A 23,353-nucleotide genomic window follows, 5' to 3' on the forward strand; every position below is an offset into this window, starting at 1 on the left:
TACAAAAGTATATCCACATTAAAACGAGTCCTATATTGACATAACCTGAAAGGCTGCTCAGCAAGGAAGAAGCCACTGTTCCAAAACTGCCATAAAAATGCCAGACTACGGTTTGCAACTGCACATGGGGACAAAGATCGTCATTTTTGGAGAAATGTCCTCTGGTCTGATTAAACAAAAATAGAACTATTTGGGCATAATGACCATTGTTATGTTTCGAGGAAAAGGGGGAGGCTTGCAAACCGAAGAACACCATCCCAACCGTGAAGCACGGTGGTGGCAGCTTTGCTGCAGGAGGGAGGGACTGGTGTCCTTCCCAAAATAGATGGCATCATGAGGTAGGGAAATTATGTGGATATATTGATATATATATATATATATATATATATCTCAAGACATCAGTCAGAAAGTTAAAGCTTGGTCGCAAATGGGTCTTCCAAATGCACAATGTTCCCAAGACTACTTCCAAAATTGTGGTAAAATGGCTTAAGGACAACAAAGTCAAGATATTGGAGTGGCAGAACTGAATTTGTGGGCAGAACTGAAAAAGTGTGTGTGAGCAAGGAGGCCTACAAACCTGACTCAGTTACACCAGCTCTGTCAGGAGGAATGGGCCAAAATTCACCCAACTTACTGTGGGAAGCTACCCGAAACGCTAGACCCAAGTTAAACAATTTAAAGGCAATGCTACCAAATACTAATTGAGTGTATGTAAACTTCTGAACCACTGGGAATGTGATGAAAGAAATAAAAGCTGAAATAAATCATTCTCTCTACCATTAGTCTGACATTTCACATTCTTAAAATAAAGTGGTGAACCTAACTGACTTAAGACAGGGAATCTTTACTAGGATTTAAATGTCAGGAATGGTAAAAAACTGAGTGTAAATGTATTAGGCTAAGATGTATGTAAACTTCATACTTCAATTGTGTATATATATATATATACAGTGATACTCAGTTGTGCTCTGATAGGTCGTTGTTACTTCCTGGTTGTTTCGTTAATTTCCAATCAGACGTGTCGGCCACTCGCTGCCTGCCAGATGTCAGATGTCTTTGCCACACTCGGGGCACAGGATGTCGTCACGCTCGGTGAGGAAACCCCGGCCCACCAGGGAGACGGAGCACTTCTTACAGTTGAAACAGTCGTTGTGCCACTGGCGCTCTTCAAACGAGATGTACTTACTGCCACCCAGACCTGAGAGAACGGGGAGAGATGAACACATGCTGTTATCAAAAGGTGAAGGATGTCTCTGCATCCTAAAACATAAATGAAGGAAACCATAGAGCAGTTATACTGTATCTTGCTTTCTCTTATCCATTTCCACAGATCAGTGATTGGGGAAGGAGGAAAGGTGGAGAACTTTAGTAAGGATTCAAACAGGGCCACAGTGTACAGCGTGATGGGGTGAGTAAGTGACTGACTTCCTGATTTACAAGTTAGATCTGATTTAAAAGTGGCTATCTAACTGGCTGACTGACTCATTCTGTTAGAGACGGGTATACAATTTCCTCGCAGGTGATGATCGGATCGTTCTGTCATGTTCCCTTTAGTTCCTGATACACTAAGCACTGTTCCACGTGTCGTAAAGATCTGATAATCAGTGCGTGACCTGAGCAGAAAATGTGTATCCGTAACACACCCAGATGGATGGATAGATAGTTTACCGCTGATGGGGGTGGTGCAGGAAGCACACTTCTTGGCATACAGGTTGCAGAAACAGTTGAGGCAGTAGGCAAAGTCGTCACGGGAGGTGAAGCGTTGGCCAGACAGCTGCTGCTTGCAGCCGGTGCACAGGAAGCAGTCCTTATGCCAGGGCTGGTCGCGATAGGTCACCCCGCCAGTAGTGATGGGCTATTATGGAGAGAGAGTTAGGTCAAATGTGACTGCACACAAATAAGCACATACACACCAACCAAGTGCTACACACCAGGCACCAACAGATACCAGATTTTAGCGGTTAAGCGATCCATTCAATAAATTGCCACGTGAATGGATACTGAGGACATTTGTGGACATGTAAAGTACTAATCGTTCTTGCTCTAGTCTAGCCTGCCAGATTCACAGCCAGTCTTTCAGTAGTTGTAGAAAGAACCCTGTTTTCTATCTCTCTGATGTATACGCCACTTTAGAGGACAGAAAAAGTGAGGAAGAGATACTACAGTATTTACACTTAATATTATGACCTTAGACCTACCTTCTTGCAGTGCACACACTGCATGGCAAACTGTTTCTCGTAGCAGGGCACACAGAAGTTGTGGTTCTCCTTGGGGATGAAGCTCTTGGTGCCGATGGGCTGCTGGCAACGCTGGCAGGTGAAGCAGGTCTCATGCCAGCTGTTACCCTTATGCTCCATCTTCCTGGAGCCTGAATGAAGGGGAGTGAGAGAGAGAGAGGGAGGGAGGGGAAAGTGGAGGAAGGAGGGATGGATGGGTAGGTAAAGGAATTAAGAAGTATAGAGAATGGAGAGTGCGAAAGAGGACACACATGCTACTCATTCCTTGGGTTACACACAGTCCCTCACTGTCTGCCCCCTCAGAGCTGCTCTCTAAAATACTTCCTGGGTTTTAAACAATTTATTAAATTCAAATTTTATTGGTCACATACACATGGTTAGCAGATGTAAATGCGAGTGTAGCAAAATGCTTATACTTCTAGTATAGTTCTTCTGTAATATCTAACAAGTCCTAAAGGCCCTAAACGATATCAGAATCGCCGTCGATAAGAGACAATACTGTGCAGCTGTATTCATTAAAGTGACTAGTGATCGATTTATTAAAGTGTCCAGTGATTGGGTCTCAATGTAGGTAGCAGCTTCTCTGAGTTAGTGATTGCTGTTTAACAGTCTGATGGCCTTGAGATTGAATCTGTTTTTCAATCTCTCGGTCTTTGTATACAAACACAGTGGGTACAGAGGGGCATTGTTGTGTTCAAGGAAGTCTGGAGCAAATGTATTCAGTATCTACAGTACATTCAGTGTTTCTGCTCTGCTGCACCCCAGACCTCACCAGAGTAGAGTTACACTGACTGTCTGTCTGTTTGTCTGAGAGAAGCATCCCAAGGAATTATGGAAATTATGATATTTAAAGACATAGATTTGTTAGAATCATCCAAAACTTTCTACTACCACCACTACTACTACCATTGGTACTACTACTACTACTACTACTACTACTGGTACTACTACTACTGGTACTACTACTACTGACACTACTACTACTGACACTACTACTACTGGTACTACAACTACTGGTATTGGTACTACTACTACTACTGGTACTACTACTACGACTACTGGTACTACGATTTCTGCTACTACTACTGGTACTACTACTACTACTACTGGTACTGGCACTACTACTACTGGTACTACTACGACTACTACTGGTATTGGTATTACTACTACTGGTACTACTACTACTACTACTGGTACTACGACTACTACTGGTACTGGTACGACTACTACTGGTATTGGTACTACTGCTACTACTACTGGCACTACTATTACTACTACTGGTACTGGTACTACTACTACTGGTACTACTACGCCTGGTACTACTGGCACTACTACTGCTGGTACTGGTACAACTATTACTACTACTACTATTACTACTACTGGTACTACTACTACTACTACTACTGCTGGCACTACTACTACTAATACTTGTACTGGTACTACTAATCCTGGTACTGCTACTGGTACTACTACTACTACTACTACTACTGGTACTGGTATTACTACTACTGGTACTACTATGCCTACTGGCACTACTACTACTAATACTGGTACTGGTACTACTAATTATGGTACTACTACTACTGGTACTACTACGCCTGGTACTTCTGGTACTACTACTACTACTGGCACTACTACTACTACTACTGGTACTACTAATACTACTACTACTACTACTACTGCTGGCACTACTACTACTAATGTTGGAACTGGTACTACTAATCCTGGTACTACTACTACTACTGGCACTACTACTACTGCTACTGGTACTACTAATACTACTACTACTGGTACTGGCACTACTACTACTGGTACTACTACTACTACTGGTACTGGTACTACTACTACTGGTACTACTACGCCTACTGGCACTACTACTACTAATACTGGTACTGGTACTACTAATTCTGGTACTATTACTATTACTACTACTACTGGCACTACTACTACTACTGGTACTACTACTACTACTGCTACTACTACTGGGTACTACTACTACTACTACTACTACTACTACTGGCACTACTACTACTACTACTGGCACTACTACTACTGGTACTACTACGACTACTACTACTACTGACACTGCTACTACTGCTGATACTGGTACTACTACTACTACTACTACTACTACTACTACTATGGGTACTATTACTACTGGTATTACTACCACTACTGGTACTACTACTACTACTACTTTTACTGGTACTGGCACTACTACTACTGGTACTACTACTACTACTGACACTGCTACTACTACTACTACTGGTACTACTACTACTACTACTACTACTACTATTACTATGGGTACTATTACTACTGGTATTACTACCACTGCTGGTACTGGTACTACTACTACTTCTATTTTTACTGGTACTGGCACTACTACTACTGGTACTACTACTACTACTATGGGTACTATTACTACTGGTATTACTACCACTGCTGGTACTGGTACTACTACTAGTTCTATTTTTACGGGTACTGGCACTACTACTACTGGTACTACTACTACTACTACTACTACTGACACTACTACTACTACTACTACTACTACTACTACTACTACTACTACTAATACTACTACTATGGGTACTACTACTACTGGTATTACTACCACTGCTGGTACTGGTACTACTACTACTGGTACTACTACTTCTATTTTTACTGGTACTACTACTACTACTACTGGCACTACTACTACTGGTACTACTACTACTACTACTACTACTACTACTACTGGTACTACTACTGGTACTACTACCACTGGTACTACTACTACTACTGGTACTGGTACTACTACTACTGGTACTACTACTCCTATTTTTACTGGTACTACTACTACTACTACTACTACTGCTTAAACAAATCAACTCAAAATGTCAGGTCTGTAAAATAACGTAACTTCCTGAAGATTCATGGTAAGCTATGTTTGTTGGTATTTAATTTCCTTTTATAAGTGCAGATCTAAATTGTGTTTGCAACCATTATGAAGGTTTGTGTACATTGTGATAGTCCAAGATTAGTCTTTGTACATGCCTGTGTGCACGTCCGTGTGTGCATGCCCACGTGCATGCAAATGCCTGTGTGTGTGTGTGTGTTTACTATATGTAGATTAGATGAATGTAGGTTCTCACCAGGCATGATGGTCTTCTTGCACTCGTGGCACTTGGAGGAGTACTCATTGGAGTAGCACTCAGTGCAGAGCAGCTGGTCATCCTTGGTGGAGAAGGGCTTGTCCACCAGAGAGCGTTTACACTGGAAGCACTGGAAACACTCCTCGTGCCAGTGGCGGTCCTTATAGGACAGGTCCTACGGAGGCATCAGAGGGACAATTTCAGTCTTTATATCAGACAGCATGCTTCGACCATGTTCTTGGATGGAAGGTAAACAAAATGAGAGAGAGTGCTAGTGGTTCATCCCTATTTGTATGTGTCATGCAATGCATACGTGTGTGTGTGTTCCTATCCTGGTGTACGTGTGTGTGTGTGTTCCGACCCTGGTGCGCGCGTGTGTGTGTGTTCCTACCCTGGTGTACGTGTGTGTGTGTTCCTACCCTGGTGTGTACGTGTGTGTGTGTTCCTACCCTGGTGTACGTGTGTGTTCCTACCCTGGTGTACGTGTGTGTGTTCCTACCCTGGTGTACGTGTGTGTGTGTTTCCTACCCTGGTGTGCGTGTGTGTGTGTGTGTGTTCCTACCCTGGTGTGTGTGTGTGTGTTCCTACCCTGGAGTGTGTGTGTTGTGTTCCTACCCTGGTGTGTGTGTGTGTGTTCCTACCCTGGTGTGCGTGTGTGTGTTCCTACCCTGGTGTGCGTGTGTGTGTTCCTACCCTGGTGTGTGTGTGTGTTCCTACCCTGGTGTGCGTGTGTGTGTGTTCCTACCCTGGTGTGCGTGTGTGTGTGTTCCTACCCTGGTGTGTGTGTGTTCCTACCCTGGTGTGCGTGTGTGTGTGTTCCTACCCTGGTGTGCGTGTGTGTGTGTTCCTACCCTGGTGTACGTGTGTGTTCCTACCCTGGTGTGTGTTCCTACCCTGGTGTGTGTGTGTGTTCTACCCTGGTGTGTGTGTGTGTGTTCCTACCCTGGTGTGCGTGTGGGTGTGTGTGTGTTCCCACCCTGGTGTGTGTGTGATCCTACCCTGGTGTACGTGTGTGTTCCTACCCTGGTGTGTGTGTGTGTGTGTGTGTGTTCCTACCCTGGTGTGTGTGTGTTCCTACCCTGGTGTGTGTGTGTGTCCTACCCTGGTGTGTGTGTGTGTGTTCATACCCTGGTGTGCGTGTTTGTGTGTTCATACCCTGGTGTGCGTGTTTGTGTTCCTACCCTGGTGTGTGTGTGTGTTCCTACCCTGGTGTGTGTGTGTGTTCCTACCCTGGTGTGTGTGTGTGTTCCTACCCTGGTGTATGTGTGTGTGTGTTCCTACCCTGGTGTGTGTGTGTGTGTCCTACCCTGGTGTGCGTGTGTGTGTGTTCCTACCCTGGTGTGCGTGTGTGTTCCTACCCTGGTGTGCGTGTGTGTGTGTTCCTACCCTGGTGTGTGTGTGTTCCTACCCTGGTGTGCGTGTGTGTGTTCCTACCCTGGTGTTGCAGCCGATGGGTTTCTTGCAGTCCTCACAGGTGTTTGAGTACAGGCTCTCGTAGCATTTGACACAGTATGGGTTTTCCTCTCTCAGGACGTATTTCTTCCCGAACAGGGATTCCTTACAGTAGTGGCAGTCATAGCGCTCCGTCATCTTTGCACCGGGAATCCCAACTGAGGCAAGGGGAGAGAGAGAGTTTGAAAATATTATTTGTCCTACTACTGTAGAACCCATAACAGTCTAAGCTATGTCTAAGCGCCTTACTTTTTCAATAAAAATATCTGATAAAAAATCAAAGTGGACCTTACAACCCATACGAACACATTGAATAACATATTCACTACATGGAACAACAGACAGTCCCCCAAAACATCTAAAGAGAGTTTGTTCTGAAGTGTCTGTCCTATATCTGAGAGAGAGAAGAAAGATCAGGATATATATTATTTCCTCCTTATTTCTGGCACTAAACCATCTCCATATATACTTCCATAATTATTTTCAACTGGTACCAGGGGGACCTTCAGACAAGTATTGTGAGGCCTGTGGGAAACCTAGAGCAAAACAGTAACAGACACATCTCAACATCACCTCTTCAGAGGAGACTGTGTGAATCAGGCATTCATGGTCGAATTGCTGCAATGTAACCACTACTAAAGGACACCAATAAGAAGAAGAGACTTTCTTGGGCTGTTGAGTCCAAATTTGAGATTTTTGGTTCCAACCGCTGTGTCTTTGTGAAACGCAGAGTAGGTGAACAGATGATCTCTGCATGTGTGGTTCCCACCGTGAAGCATGGAGGAGGAGGTGTGATGGTGTGGGGGTGCTTTGTTGGTGACACTGTCTGTGATTTATTTACAATTCAAGGCACACTTAACCAGCATGGCTACCATAGCAGTCTGCAGCGATACACCATCCCATCTGGGTTGCGCTTAGTGGGACTATCATTTGTTGTTCAAAGGACAAGGACCCAACACACCTCCAGGCTGTGTAAGGGCTATTTGACCAAGAAGGAGAGTAATGGAGTGCTGCATCAGATGACATGGCCTCGACAATCAGCCAACCTCAACCCAATTGAGTTGGACCGCAGAGTGAAGGAAAAGCAGCCAACAAGTGCTCAGCATATGTGGGAACTCCTTCAAGCCTGTTGGAAAACCATTCCAAGTGAAGCTGATTTCAGAGAATGCTAAGAGTGTACCAAACTGTCATCAAGGCAAAGGGTGGTTACTTTGAAAAATCTCAAATGTAAAATATATTTTGATTTGTTTGACACTTTTTTGATTACTACGTGATTCCATATGTAATATTTCATAGTTGTGATGTCTTCACTATTATTCTATAATGTAGAAAATACTGGCAACTTTTGACTGGTACTGCATGTGTTCTATATTCGTGTGTAGCCCAAACTGTTGGGATGCTACAGACAGAAGTTGGCAGATCGGCTGTACCGACTTCAGACGAGTCCCAAGACTCTTATGTTGTGAGAGTCTCATCTTTCCATAGAGGGGACGTTAGGACACTACGGACAATTTTGTAAGAAGACTGATTTTCGGGATGTCTGATGAACACCGCTTTAGATGCGGAAGTGCAACATCAGAGGATGAGGTGAATTGAGATGCATCCAATTTGGTTTTAACAGATATCTCTAGTTTAACAGATATCTCTAGTTTAACATATATCTCTAGTTTAACAGATATCTCTAGTTTATCAGATATCTCTAGTTTAACATATATCTCTAGTTTATCAGATATCTCTAGTTTAACACTGGTTTAACAGATATCTCTAATTTATCAGATATCTCTGGTTTATCAGATATCTCTGGTTTAACAGATATCTCTGGTTTAACACATCTCTGGTTTAACAGATATCTCTTGTTTAACAGATATCTCTGGTTTAACAGATATCTCTAGTTTAAACTGTCAGATTTTTATGGGGTTTTATGGGATATTTTAATTATGCTAATTGATTTCTATGGGATATTTTAATTATGCTAATTGAATTTCCGCGGGCATCGACTCTAGGGGGATAAATGGCTCATTCAAGTTATGGTCAAGAACCTTGATCCATGACCTGCATACTTTTGTAAGTAGGTTTTTTAAGAGTCCAACGAGATGAACAGAAGCCAGCTTGTAAAAGTCAAGTGTGTCTGTACAGAGATATCCGCTTCCTGACATTGAGTAGGAACAGAGAGGATACATCCTTCTCACAATCAGTCTGTTAAAGTAAATGAGAACTGGATCTCAATTCACTTGCCTGTCACTGCAATGAATATAATATCCACAAAGTGCATTTCAAATTCAAGCAAAGTGGAGGCAATGCAATATAGCACAATAGAGATCACTGACAAGACATTGAGGAAATCACAATACACATCTACCTGTCATCTTTTAGCCAGTGTTATATTGCCGACAGTTGTAGTATCATGTTGTACTTTTGTGTACAGTATGTCTCTCTAGAGGGTTTAGTCTTTGACCTCTGTGTGTCAGTCTTTTGTCTGTTGGTGTGACAGCTGCAGGGTGACAGATGAGAGGAACATTATTAATAGCTCTATCTATCAATCGTACTTAGAGAGAGACAGGGGACCTTCGCCACTGCGCATACCGACACTCACTATGTCACCATGCAGTCAGTCATCCATCCCACCACCTCCGGCTGTCAGCATCACAACGCACCACAACACAGCTCAGATTCCCACAGTGTGTGTGACACGGCACACTGGAAAAATGTCTACTCACGCTTTGCAGCTGTCAGCAGTCCAGCCCCTGATAAACCTCTGGTTATCCCTCTGTGTTTGGCCTGTCACTCTGCTGACCTGTGTGTGTGTGTGTGTGTGTGTGTGTTTGTTTGTACGCGTGTGTGGCCGGCTGCCTCTGGAAGTCCCCAGTGTCCCAAGCACACGACGCTGCATACCTCTCTCCTCTACACGTCTCACCACTTCCCTCTTTCTTTCTGAGTTCTGACCTACTCCCCTCTTGTCCACTGATTCCACCGTCATGGTTTGACCATATAAGGAGACAAAGGAAAAACAGGAGAACTTGAGAATGTCCCACCTCACTTTCTTAATAAATTCCTTCTCTCTTTCCCTCTTATTCTTATTCACCCTCTCATCTCTCGCTAGATCTCTCTTCTTCCCTCTCTCCCTGTCCCCAACCCCCTCTCTCTCTGTATTTGCTTTCCCTTGTTTTTCCAACCCGATACTGTCTATTTTTCTGTTTGCATTTCCTCATTACCTCGTTCGGTCCCCCTTTCTCTGGACTAAATCCCCTGTAATATCATGGTATGTTCTTCATGTGTTACAGCCTTTGTGTATGAGATCCTCAGATATACCACTTCTTACTCAAGAATAGGGGTCCAAACAAGAATCGAAACTAAGACTGCATATGTTAAAGGGCTAGAGAAGGGTCTTGGTACTGGTCCAAATTAGATTGAAACAGGAAGTCAGAGGAATTTTCTGTTCTCTGTCTTCAATAGATTTACTATCCTATCTACCGGTAATAATGACTCTCCCTCTCTCTAATCCCTTTTCCCAGTCTCTCCATCGCTGTTGCTCTTCCTCTACTCTACTTCCCCTCATCCATTCATTCATCCATCCATCCATCCATCATCTCTCGCTCTCTCGTTCTCTCGTTCTCTCTCGCTGTCTGGCTGTCTCTCTCTCTTACTCACTTAAATCAGGGTTCAACTTGGTCCTAAAATAAAAGAGAAACTGAGCCCTAATAAAATCTCCAGCTATTTAAACGGTGAACAGCTGTTGGAGACAGGGCTCTGTGTTCTCTTCGATGTCACCCATACCAGCGAAGCTAACGACAGACACCAACCGCCTGACTAATACACACACACACACACACACGCGTGCACAGAATGAACACCTCAATGTGGAGGAATAGAGGGTATTTCTTAACTTTTGTCAGACATGTACAGTACTTTGCTTCTACTTGTAATACAAGTGTCATACAATGTAAGTACAAGTGTGCTGAACTCCTTGTAAGTACATGCTGTGTCATGGTTCGACCCTTGGCTCTGAGGTATGATGAAATTCAGGTTTTGTCTAGTTAGGCAATGATTTTCTGAGTGGATGATTGAATCGAGTATTTTTCTGTCAATGATTGGATCATATGTCTGTGATGGGATTGAGTGCTGTCTGTGTTGTTGTCACATGTGTGCGTTTGCCCTAATTGTGTTATGCAATGCTGGAGAACCCATCTGAATCTCACACACGCGCACACAAACACACTAAATTATGAAGATTTCTTATGACTTTCACAAACCTGAGCAGTTAAACTCTCATTACGCTATCACCTTAAGTTAAAAGGTCTTTTGTTTTTCACTATCATAATTAAACCTGTAATTAACTTGACTTGAGATAAGTTTAATATATTTACTGAGCAAGACAAAGATCCCACATCCATCCTCTCAACACCACAACCCTCCCTCCTCACCTGTCATCTTCCTTCCCCTCCCCTCCCCTCAACACCATAACCCTCCGTCCTCACCCATCCATCCTCTCTCCTCCCCTCAACACCATAACCCTCCGTCCTCACCCATCCATCCTCTCTCCTCCCCTCAACACCACAACCCTCCGTCCTCACCCATCCATCCTCTCCCTCCCCCCTCAACACCATAACCCTCCCCCTCCTCCTCACCCATCCACCCTCTCTCAACTCCCCTCAACACCATAACCCTCCCTCCTCACCCATCCACCCTCTCTCCTCCCCTCAACACCACAACGCTCCCTCCTCACCTGTCATCTCCTCTCCCTTCCCCTCCCCTCAACACCACAAACCTCCCTCCTCACCCATCCATCCTCTCTCCTCCCCTCAACACCATAACCCTCCCTCCTCACCCATCCATCCTCTCCTCCCCTCAACACCATAACCCTCCCTCCTCACCCATCCATCCTCTCAACACCACAACCCTCCCTCCTCACCTGCCATCTCCCTTCCCCTCCCCTCAACACCATAACCCTCCGTCCTCACCCATCCATCCTCTCTCCTCCCCTCAACACCACAACCCTCCCTCCTCATCCATCCATGCTCTCAACACCACAACCCTCCCTCCTCACCCATCCATCCTCTCATCCTCCCCTCCCCTCAACACCACAACCCTCCCTCCTCACCCATCCATCCTCTCTCCTCCCCTCAACACCACAATCCTCCCTCCTCACCCATCCATCCTCTCTCCTCCCCTCAACACCACAACCCTCCCTCCTCACCCATCATCCTCTCTCCTCCCCTCAACACCATAACCCTCCCTCCTCACCCATCCATCCTCTCTCCTCCCCTCAACACCACAACCCTCCCTCCTCACCTGTCATCCCCTCTCCCTTCCCTTCCCCTCAACACCACAACCCTCCCTCCTCATCCATCCATCATCTCAACACCACAACCCTCCCTCCTCATCCATCCATCCTCTCTCCTCCCCTCAACACCACAACCCTCCCTCCTCATCCATCCATCCTCTCAACACCACAACCCTCCCTCCTCATCCATCCATCCTCTCAACACCACAACCCTCCCTCCTCACCCATCCATCCTCTCTCCTCCCCTCAACACCACAACCCTCCCTCCTCACCTGTCATCCCCTCTCCCTTCCCTTCCCCTCAACACCACAACCCTCCCTCCTTATCCATCCATCCTCTCTCCTCCCTTCTTTTCCACTACAAATCGCCTACCTCCCAATTTACCCCTGGAGTACCCACACCTGACCCCTGCTCTCTCTCTCAGCAGGGCATCCATCTCACTCAGTTGGAGGCTTGAGCCACAATGGCAGGAGTGGCCCACAGTGACACGAGTCTCTAATGATAGCCAGTACCCTCAGAGGAAACTGGAATGCTTTTAAGAGCCACGATAGAGGGGCTAGACAGGTGCTCAAAAAAGCTCAATGTTTCAACGACAAACTACTACAGAAATGCACCATCCCTCAAACATACAGGCCTCATATTTAGCATACCCAATGAGCTGAGTGAGCACTTTTGGGACTATTCTATTGGATCCATCCAGCCAGGACAGCACTGAACGCTATCTCTCAGTCTCAAGGGGTGGAACTCTGTTTCGCCAAATGTACCCCCCTAACCATAACTATAGGGTATAGATTGGGGCGGCAGCGTAGCCTAGTGGTTAGAGCGTTGGACTAGTAACCGGAAGGTTGCGAGTTCAAACCCCCGAGCTGACAAGGTACAGATCTGTCGTTCTGCCCCTGAACAGGCAGTTAACCCACTGTTCCTAGGCCGTCATTGAAAATAAGAATGTGTTCTTAACTGACTTGCCTGGTTAAATAAAGGTGAAAAAAATAAAATAATTAAAAGATAACTGGCAGATAGGCACAGAGCATATTAGACACTGTCTGTCTGCCTTGTCTGTCTGCCTTGTCTGTCTGCCTTGTCTGTCTGCCTTGTCTGTCTGCCTTGTCTGTCTGCCTTGTCTGTCAGCACATTATCCAGGCACACTGATAACACCTACACTTATCCTCTTGCATTAGATATTACAGCATAGCATAGACAGGCTCTGCCACACACACACACGCACACACACACACACACACACACACACACATTCACACACACATGCATACATTGACTGATGGATCTTGTATCTGCATTGTGACAATGTAAATCTGCTGAAATTATTACCTTACCTTGCCTTGCTAAATAATAGCATTTAAAACAAAGTCCTCTACATCCAAAATAATTTCCTCTCCAAGGCACAGTGAATGCAGGACAGTAGGGTCAGGCTTTTCAAGGACACAGAAACACATCTTTAAGATACCTAGTTTGATCATGCATGTAATCTGTATCATAGAGAAGTAGTTGATACTGACTGAAGCTCAACTGATTACCTCTAATTCAAAGTGACAGTGGCACATTTCTTTAACAAAATAAGTCTATCAAGCTAAAGTTGAGTTAGTCAGTGGAGAAATTAGGTCAAATGTCAAGCATCAAAGCCGAAGTTCAGTCATAGTGTTCAAGGCCTGAATAACCGTAATCAGAGAGAGAGTTGTGGAGATTTAGGAGGAGGTTGGGAGTTATTGTTTGAGCTGAGTGGAGGGTGATTGTTTCAGCTGGTAGAGAAGAAGAGGTAATCAGATGTATGAATGGTGGAATGATGGAAAGAGAGGGAACATGGTTAAGTAGAGGGATAAGAGCTCAGGTGGAGAGAGGGAATGGGCGTGAGAGAGGATGAGTCCCAGAAAAGGAGAAAGAAGAGGAGTGAAGAAGGGATGGATGGGTAGAGGAGTGGACAGTGCTGAGTCCTACCTTTCTGTCTGTGGAGGGTGTGTGTCTGTGAGGAGTCTGCTCAGACTGAGACCGGTGAACAGAGGGCGAGCTGTAGTCACTCCTGATTGGATTACCCCACCCATAGACAACTAATTGTGGAGCGGGTGAGGAGGGGGTTGGGGGGTGAGGAGGGGGGGTTTGAAATGGGCTATAAATACAATGGCCCTACAGAGATAAAACTCTCTCTCTCTTTCTCCCCCTCTCTCTCACTCTCTCTCCCCCTCTCTCTCTCTCTCTCTCTCTCCCCCTCTCTCTCACTCTCTCTTTCTCTCTCTCGACATACACACACACACTGTCACTCTGCCACACCAACTGCCCTTTGGCCTTGTAAGGCATTGCATTGTAGTTCACTAACCACACACAACTACTAACTACGCGGATGAGGAGATCAACTACTAATTTCTGTGTCTGTAGTTTCCTCTCCCTCCCTGTAGACCCCTCTCTCTCCCTGTAGACCCCTCTCTCTCCCTGTAGGCCCCTCTCTCTCCCTGTAGGCCCCTCTCTCTCCCTGTAGGCCCCTCTCTCTCCCTGTAGGCCCCTCTCTCTCCCTGTAGACCCCTCTCTCTCCCTGTAGCCCCTCTCTCTCCCTGTAGCCCCTCTCTCTCCCTGTAGACCCCTCTCCCTGTACACCCCTCTTTCTCTCTCTCCTCTCTCTCTATCCCTGCATCCTCCTATCTCTCTTTCTCTCTCTCTCTCTCTAGACTCTCTCTCTCTCTCTCTCACTCCTCTCACTCTCTTTCTCTCTCCTCTCTCTCTCTGTCCCTCTCTCTCTCTCTCTCCCTCTCTCTCTCTCTCTCCCTCTCTCTCTCTCTCTCTCTCTCTCTCTCTCTCTCTCTCTCTCTCTCTCTCTCTCTCTCTCTCTCTCTCACTCACTCACTCACTCACTCACTCACTCACTCACTCACTCACTCACTCACTCACTCACTCACTCACTCACTCACTCACTCACTCACTCACTCACTCACTCACTCACTCACTCACTCACTCACTCACTCACTCACTCACTCACTCACTCACTCACTCACTCACTCACTCTCTCTCTCTCTCTCTCTCTCTCTCTCTATCCCTGTATATATCAGATCCAGCCCTACCATTCCCTCCCTTTTTAATATTCTGATTGATTAACCCTCTCCATCCCTCCCTCAATCCATCCCTTTTCCCTGCCTCAATCTAATCCCAAAATCATTTCATCCCTCCACTAACTCTGTATCCCATTTTTCACAGAGAGGAAAGCCAGGAACAACACATCTCCCAGGATTGTTCCAGAATCCCAGTTCACAGACCTTCCTCCATTTTTGTTAGTTTGTGTTGTCTTCACAAAGAACAATCCTGTCATGAGACATTTTTTATTAGTTTTGAGCCCAGATTGCAACAGTACAGTCATTTAAACAGTTGAATCATTGAAACAGTTTAGTCTTGCGTCTAATGTTGTATGATATACCACCTACACACACACTTGTACTGTTGTGTACCTCATGACATTATGGCTCTTTGACGTGAGGCTAAGGTGGAAAGTATGCCGTGAGTTAAATGTTATAGAGCACTGTCCTCCTCTGAGATAGAGAGATTCTCTGAAAGCTATGTCCTGCCCTGTCTCTCCCTATCCATCCATCTCGATCATCCTCTCTCACATTCCCTGCCTCTCTCTCTCTCTCTCTCTCATATGATGATGATGATGATGATAGCAGGTTTTCCTGGTCACTGTCCAGAAGGGAAGGAATGGGATCCCCTTGTGTGACTCAAGTGCTATATTTGTAAACTACTTGTGGTGCTTATAGATGTTAATCAACAGGAGGTGTGTGTGTGTGTGTGTTAATTATGGCCAACAGTACCCCTGATTGACCGTGGGAGTGTATCGGGGAGGTAATGTGGTGTGTGATCAAATTTGATTTGTCACATGTGCTGAATACAACAGGTGTAGTAGACCTTACAGTGAAATGATTACTTACAAGACCTTAACCAACAATGCAGTTTTAAGAAAAATATGTGATAAGTAAAAAATAAGAAATAAAAGTAACAAATAATTAAAGAGCAGCAGTAAAGTAACAATAGCGAGGCTATATACAGGGGGTACCGGTACAGAGTCAATGTGCGGGGCACCGGTGTAGAGGTAATTGAGGTAATATGTACATGTAGGTAGAATTAGAGTGACCATGCATAGATAATAAACAAAGAATAGCAGCAGTATAAAAGGGGGGCAGGCAATGCAAATAGTCTGGGTAGCCATTTGATTAGCTGTTCAGGAGTCTTATGGCTTGGGGGTAGAAGCTGTTGAGAAGCCTCTTGGACCTAGACTTGGCGCTCCGGTACTGCTTGCCGTGCAGTAGCAGAGAGAACAGTCTATGACTGGGGTGGCTGGAGTCTTTGCCAATTTTTAGGGCCTTCCTCTGACACTGCCTGGTATAGAGGTCCTGGATGGTAGGAAGCTTGGCCCCACGGATGTACTGGGTCGTACGCACTACACCACCGTGTTGAGGATCAGCGTGGCGGATGTGTTGTTACCTACCCTTACCACCTAGGGGCGGCCGGTCAGGAAGTCCAGGATCCAGTTGCAGAGGGAGGTGATTTGTCCCAGGGTCCTCAGCTTAGTGATGAGCTTTAAGGGCACTATGGTGTTGAACGCTGAGTTGTAGTCAATGAATAGCATTCTCACATAGGTGTTCCTTTTGTCCAGGTGGGAAAGGACAGTGTGGAGTGCAGTAGAGATTGCATCATCTGTGGATCTGTTGGGGCGGTATGCAAATTGGAAGACACTTGCCAGTTGGTCAGCTCATGCTCAGAGTAATAGTCCTGGTAATCCATCTGGCCCTGCGGCCTTGTGAATGTTGACCTTATTCACAATGGCTATGGAGAACGTGATCACACAGTCGTCTGGAACAGCTGATGCTCTCATGCATGTTTCAGTGTTACTTGCATAGAAGTCATTTAGCTTGTCTGGTAGGCTCGTGTCACTGGGCAGTTCGCGGCTGTGCTTCCCTTTGTAGTCTGTAATAGTTTGCAAGCCCTCCCACATCCCACGAGCGTTGGAGCCGGTGTAGTATGATTCGACCTTAGTCCTGTATTGACGCTTTGCCTGTTTGATGGTTCGTCAGAGGGCATAGCGGGATTTCTTATAAACTTCCAGGTTAGAATCCCGCTCCTTGAAAGCGTCACCTCTACCCTTTAGCTCAGTGTGGATGTTGCCTGTAATCCATGGCTTCTGGTTGGGGTATGTACGTACGGTCTCTGTGGGGACAACATCATCGATGCACTTATTGATGAAGCCAATGACTGATGAGGTGTACTCCTCAATGCCATCGGAAGAATCCCAGAACATGTTCCAGTCTGTGCTAGCAAAACAGTCCTGTAGTTTAACATCTGCTTCATCTGACCACTTTTTTATAGACTGAGTCACTGGTGCTTCCTGCTTTAGTTTTTGCTTGTAAGCAGGAATCAGGAGGATAGAATTATGGTCAAATTTGCCAAATGGAGGGCGAGGGAGAGCTTTGTATATGTCTCTGTGTGTGGAGTAAAGGTGGTCTAGAGTTTTTTCCCTTTGGTTGCACATTTAACATGTTGCTTGAAAAGAGGTCAAATGGATTTAAGTTTCCCTGCATTAAAGTCCCTGGCCACTAGGAGCGCCGCCTCTGGATGAGCATTTTCTTGTTTTCTTATGGCCTTATACAGATCAGTGAGTGTCGTCTTAGTGCATCGGTTTGTGGTGGTAAATACACAGCTACGAAGAATATAGATGTAAATAGTGTGGTTTACAGCTTATCATGAGATAGGAGCGTATCGGTGAGGTAACGGTGGTGTGTGATGGAGTGTATCGGAGAGGTAACGTGGTGTGTGATGGAGCGTATCGGAGAGGTAACGTGGTGTGTGATGGAGCGTATCGGAGAGGTAACGTGGTGTGTGATGGAGCGTATCGGAGAGGTAACGTGGTGTGTGATGGAGCGTATCGGAGAGGTAACGTGGTGTGTGATGGAGCATATCGGAGAGGTAACGTGGTGTGTGTGTGATGGAGAGGTAAAACGTGGTGTGTGATGGAGCGTTCGGAGAGGTAACGTGGTGTGTGATGGAGCGTTCGGAGAGGTAACGTGGTGTGTGTGATGGAGCGTTCGGTGAGGTAACGTGGTGTGTGTGATGGAGCGTCATCGGTGAGGTAACGTGGTGTGTGTGATGGAGCGTATCGGAGAGGCAACGTGGTGTGTGTGATGGAGCGTATCGGAGAGGTAACGTGGTGTGTGTGATGGAGAGGTAACGTGGTGTGTGTGTGGTGGAGAGGTAACGTGGTGTGTGTGTGATGGAGAGGTAACGTGGTGTGTGTGATGGAGAGGTAACGTGGTGTGTGTGATGGAGAGGTAACGTGGTGTGTGTGATGGAGAGGTAACGTGGTGTGTGTGATGGAGAGGTAACGTGGTGTGTGTGATGGAGAGGTAACGTGGTGTGTGTGATGGAGAGGTAACGTGGTGTGTGTGATGGAGAGGTAACGTGGTGTGTGTGATGGAGAGGTAACGTGGTGTGTGTGATGGAGAGGTAACGTGGTGTGTGTGATGGAGAGGTAACGTGGTGTGTGTGATGGAGAGGTAACGTGGTGTGTGTGATGGAGATGTAACGTGGTGTGTGTGATGGAGCGTATCAGAGAGGTAACGTGGTGTGTATGTGATGGAGCGTATCGGTGAGGTAACGTGGTGTGTGATGGAGCGTATCGGAGAGGTAACGTGGTGTGTGTGATGGAGCGTATCGGAGAGGTAACGTGGTGTGTGTGATGGAGCGTGTTCGGTGAGGTAACGTGGTGTGTGTGATGGAGCGTCCTCGGTGAGGTAACGTGGTGTGTGTGATGGAGCGTATCGGAGAGGTAACGTGGTGTGTGTGATGGAGCGTATCGGAGAGGTAACGTGGTGTGTGATGGAGCCGTTCGGAGAGGTAACGTGGTGTGTGATGGAGCGTATCGGTTTGAGGTAACGTGGTGTGTGTGATGGAGCGTATCGGAGAGGTAACGTGGTGTGTGATGGAGCGTGGTCGGTGAGGTAACGTGGTGTGTGATGGAGCGGTTTCGGGTGAGGTAACGTGGTGTGTGATGGAGCGTATCGGTGAGGTAACGTGGTGTGTGATGGAGCGTATCGGAGAGGTAACGTGGTGTGTGTGATGGAGCGTATCGGAGAGGTAACGTGGTGTGTGTGATGGAGCGTATCGGAGAGGTAACGTGGTGTGTGATGGAGCGTATCGGTGAGGTAACGTGGTGTGTGTGATGGAGCGTATCGGAGAGGTAACGTGGTGTGTGTGATGGAGCGTATCGGAGAGGTAACGTGGTGTGTGATGGAGTGTATCGGTGAGGTAACGTGGTGTGTGTGATGGAGCGTATCGGTGAGGTAACGTGGGTGTGTGTGATGGAGTGTATCGGTGAGATAACGTGGTCTGTGTGATGGAGCATAAAATCCCCAGAAGTAACGTGGTGTGTGTGATGGAGAGGTAAATGGTGTGTGATGGAGTGTATCGGAGAGGTAACGTGGTGTGTGTGATGGAGAGGTAACGTGGTGTGTGATGGAGCGTATCGGAGAGGTAACGTTTGATTGTGATGGAGTGTAAATCGGAGAGGTAACGTGGTGTGTGTGATGGAGAGGTCACGTGGTGTGTGATGGAGCCCCGTCTTCGGAGAGGTAACGATGGTTGTGTGATGGAGCGTGCGGAGAGGTAACGTGGTGTGTGATGGAGCGTATCGGAGAATCAACCTTGGTAACGTGGTGTGTGTGATGGAGCGTATCGGAGAGGTAACGTGGTGTGTGATGGAGCGTATCGGAGAGGTAACGTGGTGTGTGATGGAGCGTATCGGTGAGGTAACGTGGTGTGTGATGGAGCGTATCGGTGAGGTAACGTGGTGTGTGTGATGGAGTGTAGTTCTTGAGGTAACGTGGTGTGTGATGGAGATGTATCGGTGAGGTAACGTGGTGTGTGATGGAGCGTATCGGAGAGGTAAAAACTGTGGTGTGTGATGGAGCGTATCGGTGAGGTAACGTGGTGTGTGTGATGGAGCCCTATCGGAGAGGTAACGTGGTGTGTGTGATGGAGAGTATCGGTGAGGTAACGTGGTGTGTGATGGAGCGTATCGGTGAGGTAACGTGGTGTGTGTGATGGAGTGTATCGGTGAGGTAACGTGGTGTGTGATGGAGCGTATCGGTGAGGTAACGTGGTGTGTGTGATGGAGCGTATCGGAGAGGTAACGTGGTGTGTGTGATGGAGCGTATCGGTGAGGTAACGTGGTGTGTGTGATGGAGAGGTAACTGGTTGTGATGGAGCGTGATCGGGAGAGGTAACGTGGTGTGTGATGGAGTGTATCGGAGAGGTAACGTGGTGTGTGTGATGGAGAGGTAACGTGGTGTGTGATGGAGCGTCAAATGGAGAGGTAACGTGGTGTGTGATGGAGCGTATCGGAGAGGTAACGTGGTGTGTGATGGAGCGTATCGGAGAGGTAACGTGGTGTGTGTGATGGAGCGTATCGGAGAGGTAACGTGGTGTGTGATGGAGCGTATCGGAGAGGTGTGGTGTGTGATGGAGCGTATCGGTGAGGTAACGTGGTGTGTGATGGAGCGTATCGGTGAGGTAACGTGGTGTGTGATGGAGTGTATCGGTGAGGTAACGTGGTGTGTGATGGAGTGTATCGGTGAGGTAACGTGGTGTGTGTGATGGAGCGTATCGGAGAGGTAACGTGGTGTGTGATGGAGCGTATCGGTGAGGTAACGTGGTGTGTGTGATGGAGCGTATCGGAGAGGTAACGTGGTGTGTGTGATGGAGAGTATCGGTGAGGTAACGTGGTGTGTGATGGAGCGTATCGGTGAGGTAACGTGGTGTGTGATGGAGCGTATCGGTGAGGTAACGTGGTGTGTGATGGAGCGTATCGGTGAGGTAACGTGGTGTGTGATGGAGCGTATCGGTGAGGTAACGTGGTGTGTGATGGAGCGTATCGGTGAGGTAACGTGGTGTGTGATGGAGTGTATCGGTGAGGTAACGTGGTGTGTGTGTGTGTGCGCTGAGATTCAGCTGTGAATTAGACTGTAATGCTGATAATCACTGTGTGGAATTAAAGTCAACCCAACTACCACACTCACTAATAGATGTTCTGTCATGTTTCATTGCTGCCAATGCCAGGATGCTTATGTTGACATTATATTGACACAATTCATATCGCTGTCACTCCTAGCCCAGCGCTTGGCTCCAGCCCCATTCCCAGCCCCAGCCCTTGACCCCCTCCCCAACCCCTCAATTCCCCGTCCCCACCCCATCTCTTCGCCCAGCTCAATGCGTCCTCGTTCCAGCCCTAATTCCCTCCCCATCCCATCCCTGGCCCCCATGTATCCTCATCCCTGGGCTACTAGCCCAGTCGATAAGCCCAGCCGGGGGGATAACGCTGCAGCTGTCTGGGCACTACCAGGATCCATGGTGCTGTTAAAGCCTGGTGCTTACCGATGCCGCAAATACAGCCAGGACGGAAAGGTCAGGGCGCCCAGCCTCCGTCATCACCAGACCACAGTTAATCATTCCCCCAAACAGGCCCATCCCTGGGTTACACCAGAGCCCAGCTGATCCCCTGGAAGGGGAACCTTTTCAACCTTTGAACCGGCCAGACCTCCAGCACACTGACATGGATCCCTTGATAGAAATTGCTTTGATGGACCGGCCGTGACACAAGGTCACAAGGAGGAGGGACACAAATGAGCAATCAGAGGTAACGGAAATTGAGTCATTTTGGAGAACATTGAGTGAGCTGTTATGGATGCAGGCTTTTGTTCTAGCCAAGCATTAACATATGTACAGTAGCAGTCAAAGCGTTGGACACACCTCCTCATTCAAGGGTTTTTCTTTATTTCTACTGTTTTCTACATGTTCCACATCTCCTCTCCAGGGTTGACCACAACAGAGAGGACATCCATACTGAAATGGGTATACCCAAGAGGATACTCGTATATCATATACACACATCTCCTCTCCAGGGTTGACCACAACAGAGAGGACATCCATACTGAAATGGGTATACCCAAGAGGACACTCGTATATCATATACACACATCTCCTCCCACCAGCCTCCTCTGGTGTCAATGCATACTGAGCATGTTATCCACCTCTCGCTTCATGCCATAGCGGTTGTTCTCTCTGTACAAATGTGTCTCTTAAAAACACTGGGATTAAATGAAATCTACATCAGGCTAGGTATATTAGATTTGATATTATACTGAACAAAAATATAAACGCAACATATAAAGTGTTTGTACCATGTTTCGAGAGCTAAAATAAAATATCCCAGAAGTTTTCCATACGCACAAAAAGCTTATTTCTCTCCAATTTTGTTCAAAAATTTGTTTCCATCCCTGCTAGTGAGCATTTCTCCTTTGCCAAGGTTATCCATCCACCTGATAGGTGTGGCATATCAAGAAGTTGTTTGAACAGCATGATCATTACACTGTAAAATGTGCAGTTTTTTAACAAAACACAATGTCACAGATGTCTTAAGTTTTGAGGGAGTGTGCAATTGGCATGCTGACTGTTGTGCCATTCATCCACCGCCATCAACTTATGTTTCAACATGATAAATCACTGCCCCATGTTTCCCAGTTCTTCCATGGCCTGCATACTCACCAGACATGTCACCCATTAAGCGTGTTTGGGATGCTCTGGAATGACGCGTACCACAGTGTGTTCCCACCAAATATCCAGAAACTTCACACTTCCATTGAAGAGGAGTGGGACAACATTCCACAGGCCACAATCAACAGCCTGATCAACTCTATGCGAAGGAGAGATCGCGCTGAAGGAGAGATCACCCTGAATGAGGCAAATGGTCGTCACACCAGATACAGACTGGTTTTCTGATCCACGCCCCTATCTTTTTTTATAGGAATCTGTAACTAACAGATGCATTATCTGTATTCCCAGTCATGTGAGATCTAAAGATTAGGGCCTAATGAATTTATTTCAATTGACTGATTTCCTCATATGAACTGTACCTGTAAAATCATTGAAATGGTTGAATGTTGAGTTTATGTTTTTTGTCACGATGGAAGCAGTCAATATGGGCATCTCATATGACTGCCTTCATTGAATGTAACTTGATTTAGTTTTATCTGTAAGAATGTGTGCCATATATAAACAATTGAATCACCTTGTTTCCAAGTAGAACTCCTAATCATCTTACAAATACAACACAAACTAATGTATTCTGGAACTTCCTCTAAATGTCCCTGATAGAAATTCTCTAACACTAGATTTGAATGGTATCCTCATCATTGAATGTATGT

The 23,353-nt window shown here is 46.4% G+C and overlaps 1 protein-coding gene and 1 long non-coding RNA gene across 3 annotated transcripts; one reads left to right on the plus strand and one right to left on the minus strand.

Annotated features, from left to right (window-relative positions):
- Nucleotides 1-849: 849 nt before the first annotated feature.
- Nucleotides 850-14,209, minus strand: fhl2a (four and a half LIM domains 2a). 2 transcript variants are annotated; one of them, XM_042319886.1, is made up of 6 exons: nt 9,544-9,566; nt 6,809-6,984; nt 5,375-5,549; nt 2,199-2,368; nt 1,669-1,855; nt 850-1,198 (listed from the first exon to the last, which is right to left on the minus strand). In XM_042319886.1, exons 2-6 carry the CDS (start codon nt 6,962-6,964, stop codon nt 1,047-1,049), a joined length of 840 nt encoding a protein of 279 aa, XP_042175820.1. In that variant the 5' UTR covers nt 6,965-6,984; nt 9,544-9,566; the 3' UTR covers nt 850-1,046. The 2 variants fall into 2 exon arrangements, with proteins under 2 accessions (XP_042175820.1, XP_042175819.1); XM_042319885.1 differs by lacking the exon at nt 9,544-9,566 and adding an exon at nt 14,061-14,209 and having other exon boundaries at nt 851-1,198.
- Nucleotides 1,100-22,356, plus strand: LOC121846211. The gene is made up of 4 exons (XR_006083132.1): nt 1,100-1,240; nt 1,331-1,408; nt 21,612-21,786; nt 21,964-22,356. It is a non-coding gene; the product is annotated as an uncharacterized LOC121846211 (long non-coding RNA).
- The last annotated feature ends 997 nt before the right edge of the window (nt 22,357-23,353 follow it).

This window comes from Oncorhynchus tshawytscha, linkage group LG03 (assembly GCF_018296145.1).
Source record: "Oncorhynchus tshawytscha isolate Ot180627B linkage group LG03, Otsh_v2.0, whole genome shotgun sequence".
NCBI classification, from domain to species: domain Eukaryota; kingdom Metazoa; phylum Chordata; class Actinopteri; order Salmoniformes; family Salmonidae; genus Oncorhynchus; species Oncorhynchus tshawytscha.

Excerpts from the sequence above, each read along its gene's own strand:
- fhl2a (XM_042319886.1), bottom strand. The coding sequence starts at position 6,964 with ATGACGGAGCGCTATGACTGCCACTACTGTAAGGAATCCCTGTTCGGG. Across the intron at positions 2,369-5,374 it reads CAAGAAGACCATCATGCCTG|GCTCCAGGAAGATGGAGCAT; the intron begins GTGAGAACCTAC and ends CCCTTCATTCAG. Across the intron at positions 1,199-1,668 it reads CTGCACCACCCCCATCAGCG|GTCTGGGTGGCAGTAAGTAC; the intron begins GTAAACTATCTA and ends CCGTTCTCTCAG.